General features: G+C 41.8%; 1 protein-coding gene across 1 annotated transcript in view; it reads left to right on the top strand.

Annotated features, from left to right (window-relative positions):
* KIAA0895 (KIAA0895 ortholog) overlaps nt 1-9990 on the top strand; it is a 54649-nt gene extending 44659 nt beyond the window's left edge. Inside the window, exons 6-7 of the mRNA XM_043873021.1 lie at nt 5481-5578; nt 7454-9990. Of these exons, the coding sequence (XP_043728956.1) occupies nt 5481-5578; nt 7454-7615 (260 nt within the window). The 3' untranslated portion in view covers nt 7616-9990. The remainder of the gene's footprint in view (nt 1-5480; nt 5579-7453) is intronic.
* The last annotated feature ends 289 nt before the right edge of the window (nt 9991-10279 follow it).

Consider the following 10279-nt stretch of genomic DNA (forward strand, 5'->3'; position numbering starts at 1 on the left):
TTGGTGGGACAGTTTTTATGTATAAGAGGGTGTGTTGAAAATTGACCTCTTGAAATTGGCTTCTGGGAAGTCTGCCCTTCTATGAATTCCATTTCTCATACCTTCGCCTGGACGTCTCTGGATGGCAGGTGTGCTTGCCCATCTCACAGTCCTTGTATGCATACATGGTGTACTCCTCAGTGCCTGTATTAATGGTGTAGTTACGAGAAACAGGCGGCAGGCTTTCTTCATGCCTGAGTCTGTGACCCAGTCTGTGACTCAGTCATTAAGAAACAGTCATTATGAAAGTTTGTGTTTTTTCCCCTGGGTTGTGAATGAGCGTGGAATGTGGCAGAACACACAACTCAGGGCTTGTGTTTCTTTCCTCTCCCTTCACCTACTGGCCCTAGTGAATGCCAAGTCCTCGAAGATCTCTGTGCAGGGTCGTGTTAACCATACTTGAGGCAACTCTAAGGAGGCTAGAGATAGGGAAGCCATCAGCAGAAGAGGAGGAGGACCGGGTGACTTTTCAGAGCTCTTCGGGTCTACAGGGTCCACCTGCCTTGGTGGGCACTGGGCAGAAATAGGCTATGGGATGTGCCTGCTGGATCTGGAGATTGTGGTCCCATTCAAAGAGGACCAGGCCCTACAGCTCCAAGCAAGTTCATTTTCTGGCACAGCCTTCGCATCTCCTACAGCCCTCTGCCAGCCCTGCCTTCGGATACAAGCCTGTTCTGACCATGTGGATGTGTATTCACCTGGACCCCGAGGATCCCATGGAAGAGGGTAGGCTCTTTTTTAAAAATTTTAGCTTATACTGAAGTATAGTTAATTTACAGTGTCATGTTTATCTCCCTGTGCACCCACATGGTTCAGTTTCAGGTAAAGATCTACCCTTTAAAGGCTTCTTTTCCACAGATTTGTTAGGGTTTGGAGTCTGGTTCCCTGTGCCATGCACTAGGTCCTCTTTGAGGATATATTTCAAATCTGTAACTGGGAACCTGTTCATCCTAATAACCTGATGGAATTCCCTGCTCCTGCACCTTCTCTTTTGGGGCATCATATGTTTTTTTTTTTCCTCTGTAAGTCTCTTTTGTATGGTAAAGCTGCTCTTGATAAATCTGAATTTTCACCTCTTAAGTGTTATCATACATTATTATTATTGTTTTCATCTGGTTGTGTTCACGCAGTATAATGTTCTGCTGGTCCAGCCATGTGTCCCCCAAATGGCATTATTCTGTTTCTTTCTTGGGAGGAGTAATACTCCCTTGTGTGTTTGTACCTGAGCTTCTATATCCCAGCTGCTCGTGACGGACATTTCTGTTGCTTTTCTGTCCTGGCTGCCATAAACGGTGCCGTAGTCAAGGGTGGGGCATGCGGGTCTTCACGCATCGCGCTTTTGTCCCTTTCCCAACCAGGAGTGCAGCTGCTCCATTATCAGGTGACTCTGTATTTCTTTCCCTAAGAAGCCTCCATCCTGTTCTGCTGATGTCTGTTAGCAGTGTCCATTCCCCGCCACATCGTAGGAGGGGCCTGTTTGTCAGGGTCCCTTTCCGGCATCAATCGTGTGTAATCATCCAGTGATGGCCATCCTGTTGACCTCCAGAGGATCCGGGTCTTTGTTCTTTATATGTGCAGTTCTCCACTAAGGAGTGACACATGTGTATTTTGGTGGGACAGTTTTTATGTATAAGAGGGTGTGATGAAAATTGACCTTGAAATTGGCTTCTGGGAAGTCTGCCCTCCTATGAATTCCGTCTCTCATACCTTTGCTGGGACGTCTCTGGATGGCAGGTGTGCTTGCCCGTCTCACAGTCCTTGCATGCATACATGGTGTACTCCTCAGCGCCTGTATTAACGGTGTAGTTACGAGAAACAGCCACCAGGCGGCAGGCTTTCTTCATGTCTGAGTCTCGGCATCCAGTCATTCTGCAAGTCTGTTTCCGCCCTGGGTTGTGAATGTGGAATGTGGCCAAATACACAGCCCGGGGCTTGTGTGTGTGTCCTTCCTCTCCCTTCTCCTTTTGGCCCAGGGGCAAGCCAAGCCCTCGAAGGTCTCTGTGCAGGGTGGGGTGTCCATACTTTGGGCATCTCTAATGAAGGAGGCTAGAGATAGGGAAGCCATCAGCAGAGGCAGCGGCCAGGTGCCTCTCAGTGCTCATCTGGCCCACAGAGTCCACCTCTCTCGGTGGGCATAGCCAACAGTTGGCTGTGGGATGTGCCCACTGGGTCTGGAGATGGTGGTCTCATCTCAGCAGGATCAGGCACTGCAGCTCCAAGCAAGGTCATTTTCTGGCACAGCCTTCGCCTCTCCTTCAGCCCTCTGCCAGCCCTGGCACACAGGCCTGCTCTGACCTTGGGGATGTGTAATCACCAGACTGCAAGGAACCCCTGGACGAGGGTAGGCCTTTTAAGTTTTAGTTGATACTGAAATACAGCTTATTTACAGTGGTGTTTTATTTTACTGTGCACCCACATGGTTCAGTTTCAGATAGATAGAGATCTACTCTTTTTAGGCTTCTTTCCCCATAGTTAAGATTTTGGGTCTAGTTTTCTGTGCTATACACTGCTTACTCGCTCAGTCTTGCCCGACTCTTTGTGACCCCATGGATTGTAGCCCGCCAGGTTCCTCTATCCATGGGATTCTCCAGGCAAGAATACTGGAGTGGGTTGCCATGTCCTCCTCCAGGGGATCTTCCTGAACCAGGCATCGAACCCAGGTCTCCTGCATTTCAGGCAGATTCTTTACTGTCTGAGCCACCAAGAAAGCCTGTGCCATACACTAGGTCCTTTTTGATGATCTATTCAAATGTATAAATGGGTCCCTGTTAAATCCTAATGACCTAATGAAATTCCCTGCTCATGTACCTTCTCTCGGGGGCACTATATGGTTTTGTTTTTTCTCTGAGTCTCTTCTGTGAATCTCTCAAACTGGTTTTTTTTTTTTTTTTTTTTTTGCTAAATTTTAGTTTCCACCTCTAAGTGTTATCATAGAACATGTGTCTTTCTCTGATTTTGGTCATGCAGTATAATGTTCTGCAGGTCCAGTCGTGTGGTCTTATTCCATTTCTTGTTCATGAGAAGTATACGCTTGTATGTTTGTACCTAAGCTTCTATATGCCTGCCTCTTTTGCTGGACAGTTTTGTGGCTTTTCTGTCCTGGCTGCTGTAAGCCGTGCGGCAGTCAGGGGTGGGCTGCGTGCGCCTTTAAGCTTTGCGAAGCACGGGGTTTTGTCCCTGTACTGGCCAGGAGTGCTGCTGCTTGACTATCAGGTGACTCTCTCTTTCCCTGAGATAACCTCATCCTGTTCTGCAGTGTCTGTTACCAGTTTCCATTCCCTGCCACTCCAAGGATGCCCCTCTCTAGCATTTATCCTGTGCAGATATTTGGTGATGTCCATTCTGCTACTGCTAGGGGGACACACTTTGTCGTTTCGATTTGCAGTTCTCCAGTAAGGAGCGTTATCGTCTGCATTTTCTGGAACACGTTGTTGTTTATAAGAAGGTGTGATGAAAATTGACCCCTTGATCCTGGCTTCTGGGAAATCTCCCCTGTTCTGTATTCCATTTCTCATACCTACTCTGGGACACTTGTGGACACCAGGTATCCTTTAACTCCTAAGTGCTTGTGAATATAGTCAATTTACATTTCACTGTGCATCTACTTGTTTATTTATATGCAGATGTAAGTTTACTCCTTTTTGGTTTTTTCTAATTTAATGTGTGGCTAGTAGTATGCAGAATTGTTTATTTAGTTCCTGGAATTTCTGAGCTTTGTCAGATTGCTGAGCCAGCAATGTGGGTGGGTTCCTGACACAGTTGGGTATGATGTTGGAGCTGAAACTCCCAGTGGGTTCACTGGTCTTTGACACAGTTGGGAGTTGGTCTGTTGTGTGTCCTGACACTTTTGTGGGCTCGCTGGTAAGTGGGACCTGATCTGCAAAGCTGGCTAAGATGCCCAAAGTGTCTCAAGCTGCTGTTGTCCTGCTGGTGGCTGAGGTCCAGCAGGTGTTAGGACTAGTCTCACCTGCTGCTGGCTGGGCTGAGTCTTGGTATAGGAAAATGCCATTGTCCTGGGGCTTGTATATGTCTGCCTGTGACTGGGATTTATTTCTACCTGGCTTGTCGCTTGGTCCGAGATGACCCAGCATTGGTGCCTTCAGGCTGGTGAGTGGGGTGGGCCAGACCTGGTCACAAGGCTATAAGCTGCAGGGAGGATTCCAAACCCGTGCTTCACAGCACCAGTTCTGAGATGGTAGAACCAACTCCCCAAAGTGGCCGTACCAGTGTCTGGGTCCCTAGGCTGACCTCTGCCTTTCTGGGAGATTTTTTAGGATTGACAGTAGTTCTGACCAGGCTCCTTTCAAATTATTGCTCCTTCTCTAGCTCTCAGAGCATGTGAAATTTTGTGGGCACCTTTTCATTTAAGAGTGGAGTCTTTCTTTTCCACAGTGTCTGGATCTCTCCAGAGTAAGTCCCCTCTGACCTTCAAAGCCAAACATTCTGGGGCCTTGTCTTCCCCACACAGGACGCCGGGGCTGGGGAGGGTGATGTCTGGCTTATTCTCCTGCTCCTTGTAAAGGGTCTCTATACCTGCCATTAGTCTTCCATTCTTAGGTCTCCCACCTGTACTGTGATTTCTCTCCGCCTGCCCATCTAGCTGTGGTTCCTCATTGTATCTTTTGTTGTAGAAATATTTTCTGGTAGGTTGGTCTCTCTCATTGATACTTGGTCTGTAAATTGTGTAATTTTGGTATGCCTCTGAGAGGAGGTCTGCTTAGGGTCTTCCTAGTCCATCATCTTGGGAACTCTTGAACAATAATTTCCTAATATATGATTCTCCATTTGGTAGAATTCTAGTTCCTTCTAGTCCATTTAAACCTAGAGCAAAATTTTTAAAAATTTATACAAGTTATGTCATGATGGGAGAAAGGTTTTCCTTGTAAGTAGAATACCACTTTTTATCTAGGCTCAGATCTCATTCCTGATTTTCATATTACCTATTTCATATTCTCGACAAATTCAGTTCTAGTTTTTTGTTTCATTGGGGGGAGGAGTAGTATCAAAATCATCTACAGTTAATTTTAACAGAGTAAAGGGTACTATTTTTTTTTTTTTAAAAAACAAAGGGATTTCTGAAATCCCATGTCTCCAGAGTGTCTCCTTGAGACTTAACTGTTCTACAGCTTACCTTACCCAGCCTTCCCCACCCAGATGCCTTCAGTGTATCATGGGAGTTAAGTTTATGATCAGATGGTGGGTGGCATAATTATGAATCGTGTATTTTAAATTACTAGTGTTTCTTTAGGGGAAACTGCTGTTTTGATGATGGGGAGTCAGGGAAAAGGAATTCTTAAAGGGAAGCTACTCAGCTGCACTTAATTGTGGTAGTTCTCAAGACCTTACACAGGACTGATTCCTCTAGTAAAGTGAGTGGGCTGGTATCTAGTTACTTAACTTCTTTAAACAGCAGAAAGTGAACACTGCTTTGGTTCCTCCAGGGTGTTTCAGTAAAGACCAGGTGTACTTGGACGGCATCCTGCAGATCCTCCGCTACAGAGAGACCATTGACTTCCATCTCCTGACCACCCTGGGGAAGGTGAGAGAGCAGCGGCACACAGCTCCCGGACACGCCAGATCGGCATTTCCTCCAGCTCAGTTCATGAGGAACCAGGTCTCAGGCTGAAACTCCTTAGCAATAAAATCATATTCCTTATGTGATAACAAGAAGGAAGAAATGGGATTCTGTCACAGAACCAAGATGCAATATTTCTTTGTGGACAGTAAGAAAAAGAAGGAAATTTGGAACCATTAATTTTTATATGCATATTTTTCTAAAATATTTTAAAGTGAGCTGCAGGTATAACTCTACTCCCCTTCATGCGTTGGCATGATCCCCCAAGAACAAGGATATTCTCTGACATGACCATATGGTTTTCTAAAGAAATTTATCATTGATTCCATATAATGCCTGAAGAAAGTCCACTTCATATTCTCCAGATCATCTCCAAAATGCCCCTTGTAGCTTTTTCATGACCCCAAATCCAGTCAAAATTTATGTCTTGCATTTAGTTGTTCTCTTTAAACTGTTAATTTATAAAGTCCCCCTCACCCTAGTCTTTTTTATGACATTTTTAAGAATTTAGGACAGTTTCCTTGAGAATTCCTAGAATCTGGACTATCAGATTGTTCTCTTGTAACTAGCTTCAGGTTACACATTTTCGCCAGGAAATACTGCTGAAACGAATCACGTGTCTGTCTCTCACTGTGTCACACTAGACAGCAGGTAGATTAGTCCCGTTATTAGTGACGCTGTGCTTAGTCACCAGGGTAAGTTAGTTACTGCCAGATCTCTCCACTGCAAAGGTACCTTTTCACCACTGCATTAATAAGTGATTTGTGGGATGATACCTTTAAATGTACTATTCTCTAACCTTTCTAGAAATGGTTTTAACATCTCTTGATGATTTTTTGCCCAAATTAGTTTACACTGGTAGTAGCAGTAGCAAAATAGAGATCTTTGAATTCTGTTATATTTCGCTCTTCCAATGACTGCTCCTGTGTTTTTAAAAACTTGTCTACATGTTTCCCAGCAAAGTAAAATATTCTGGGCTCACCTTGGATATTTCTTCAAGGAAGTCTTGATTCCTCTTAGTGGGAAATGGTATTTAGGAAACAACATCCTAGCACAAGGTGTGTACATCACTTCTGGGGTGCTGATACTTCTGGATCTTTTCAATGAGCAAACTGTATATTTGTTTTAAATCATAAGGACATTCTAATTCAAATCAGACACCACAAGGTGCTTTTACAACCCTTTCCATTCCATGTGTGTATCTCCTTTTTCTTAAAATGAGAACCTTATTTCCCAGCATTAGTCTCATTAAACTCAGAATGGTTGAAGATAAAACTACCTCAGTATCAACACCAAACCTATTTCCTATCACCTACTACACTTAGTGACATAAATATTCAGTAAAATAATTGAGTGCTGATCAGAGGATAACAGTACTTAAAATTTTCACCCCTAAGCTTAATATAGTACCTGTGAAAGACTGGCTTCAAAGAGATGTGAAATTTTAAAAAATATTTAAAAATTTCAAAGCAAAAGAATTTAACAAAACACAAATTGTATTTCTCAAACTAAAAGAATTTAATATACAATTGTGCTGATTTTTCTAATGTATTAACACAGCATTTACATTCTATTTTCTCAATTCTTTTAGATTTAGGCAGGAGATTTGTTTAGTTGTTTAATTTCTAGACAAACTATAGCCACAAGAGATTGTTAAATCACATACTTTTTAAAATGTGGTGAGGGTATGCATTGAACACAGTAAAGTTTTATTTTCCAGGTATTAATTTGAAAAACAGGTTACCTACTTCAGACTTCATTAAGACCAAAGGAAGAAATTGCCCTTCAAAATCTAACTAGTAGTCACATTTAAAAATTAACCAATCTTCCTTTTTTCAGGTCTCTTATGAAGATGTGGATCGCTTAAAAGGATTGGCAGTTACTGAAAACATGAGGATTCCTCACTTTTTGCAGGACCATAGCCGATATATGGAGCACTTGGAGAAGATCATGGAAGTGAATGAACTGACTGACAGGGAGCTGAAAGACCTTATATGTTAAATAGTATCTTTGCGAACATAGCTAGGTTATGCCTCCATGTACATTACCAGTTAGGTGCAGTTGGCACCAGCAGCTTTATAAAAGAAGAATGGCTATTTACATGAGTTTTCTGAAGAACGATCTGCAGTATTCAGCTAAATATTTAAGTTGAGAACAAATGTTAAACTGTTTCCCTAAAATGTTTCTGTAGGCTCCAGGGGACAGTTACTCCTGTTCTTACCTGAATCTCGGAGTCACATGAAAATACTGCCGACAGGTGTCTTTGAGGAATCCTGGTCAAACGGAGTGGTCAGTGTCTTCCTGAGCCGTAAGCGCTGGTCTCAGTGCCCCTGTCTGAGCACCAGGGCCGGCTCTGCCTAGAGATCGAAGTCCAGTGTGGTTCAGACTCCAGGGGTCTGTCTAATGTAATAAAGGACAGTAATTCTTCTCTGTATTATAGCCCCAAAAGCTAGAAAAGAAGAAATTTAAGACTTATTTTCTTACATGTTAAGTAATGTTAAAGGGAAGGGAAAAGCAATTTTTAAAGTTATTAGTTCATTTTTGTCCAGTTATCCCTTAGCTAAACTTGGTTTTCATTTGCTGAAATATAGTGTACCTCTTCAAAATTTTAATCAAGTTTTAGGGTCTTTTCTCCCCATTCCTCTCTATTCCTTTATGTAAATGAAAATACAAGTCTCAGAGAGGTTTTTCTACCTAAATAGTTGGGCAAGAGAGAAGCCACTTAACATTTTTTTTTTTTTAATTAAATGGAGCAAGGAGTGGATGTTGACTGGGTAGTATCTACAGTAAGCTTAACTATACTCTGAGAAACAATTTCTGGGCATTCCATTTGATAAACCAGCTCTGTGATATTGGTTCAGAGTATTTAATCAAAATCTTTGACTTCATCAAGCCAAAAATGATATAGTTTGAATTTCAAAAATGAGTTGTTTCACTGCACTTATACCTAGCTTTGTCATTTATCAATTTCAATATATACTTGTGTGTGTTTTATATATATATATATACACACACACACACACATACTTGGGATCAAGTGGTTTTTCAAACAGCTTTTTTAGTAATCAGAAAGAATACTGCTGTAAATACCCCATTGAAAATTGCTGTTGTAATTTCTACCCAGAGTGTGTGAGTGTATCTTTACCTCAATTCAGGCTTAACTATGGTGCTAACACTGGGAGATGTACTCTGCAAAGCCTGGTTCACATTCATGCTAGGAAAGGATTTTAGAAACTCTCTTGCAGACTAGGTTATGTGATTTCTAGAAGGGCTCACCTCAGAGAATGATACGCTTCAAACCGGCACCTGGCAGTTCTTGCAAAGCCGTTTCGCCTAATTAAGCAGGCCAGGCCCTTTGGAGCACTGAAGGCGTCGGACCTGTGTCATGGGGGCTGGAGTGCGCCCTGCCCGTCTCTGCGGGGCTGGGGGCACAGTGCAGCAGTACCAGCCAGACACCAGAATACCACTCTTGTCCCTTCAGGCATTGTTTACCTGTAGCACAGTCACCCAGTTTCAGCTTTTGTGTAGTGTTTTTCTGACTTCATCTTCAAACTTATCAAAGGTAATTGTGAAAACAATGTTTTATTAACTGAAACTGAAACACAGAAATGGCAATATTGATGTCCTGTGACTTAAGCCTAAATGCTAAATTCAACATTTGTAGGCAATAACACTGCTAATCTTATTTTATGGTTTAAATATAAAGGAAAACCATAGCAGCCTTAATTTTCTATTGGTAGGATTGTTTGTAGTGGTTTCGGTCCCTGAATTTTAAAATGGACAGATATTATATGATCTGAAAAAGGAAAACCTTTCTTGCCTTACTGCTTTGGTATAGAGACAAAAAACATGAGTACTATCTGGACAAAAAGAAAAAAAAGACCTTAAATCACACTGATTAAGATATTTCAAAAGTTAGCACTGAACCAAAAGTAGATTAGCAGAAATACTTAAAGAGCTCTAAGCTTTAAAAGTTGAGATTGAAGATTTAATGTTTATTCTCTTTCTCAAAATAGCATTAAGGTCAGTTTTGTTCTCCCAAAATAAAAGTTTTTAGAAATAGAAATTTGTAGCAGTGGTACTTAGACTAGTTGAAGGTCATACTAGTTTTAATTAGAGTAATCAGTTGCTATAGGCTACTGATTAGGATTTCACCAATTTTGTCCACTGTAATTCTAACATAGCTGTGTCAAAGTCTGATAAACTGTTAGGTTTTCACAGATTTGAAGTAAAATTGTTTGCAAACATGAATCCATAGTCGCCTTTATATTTTCACCTTTGTAAAAGTGTTTAAAGTGTGTACCATTTGTTTTATATCTGAGCATTTGGTGTCTAGCTGCAATAGAAATAAATAGCACTGAGGTTCTCAAATGAATTATGTCGATATATATGCATGCAAACTTCTGTTCTTTTAAAACTTATGTTTTTATTGTTGTATTTCTGGGTATTTATTATGGTAAGTATTTCAATACCATCAGTAACATCTGTCTTCTAGTATTTTTATTTATAGAGAAATACTGCATTTGCCACACTCTGCCTTTCCTCTGATTAGCTCACTGTATCTCCCCCTGGGGCATAGGAAAAAGGAGAGAGGGAAAAAGTCTGTCTTAGTTTACTATCCTGTTTGTTTAGTTATGCATAACCTCCTGAGGAGCAGGCTCTGTG

Source organism: Cervus elaphus, chromosome 18, assembly GCF_910594005.1.
Source record: "Cervus elaphus chromosome 18, mCerEla1.1, whole genome shotgun sequence".
In the NCBI taxonomy this organism is placed as follows: domain Eukaryota; kingdom Metazoa; phylum Chordata; class Mammalia; order Artiodactyla; family Cervidae; genus Cervus; species Cervus elaphus.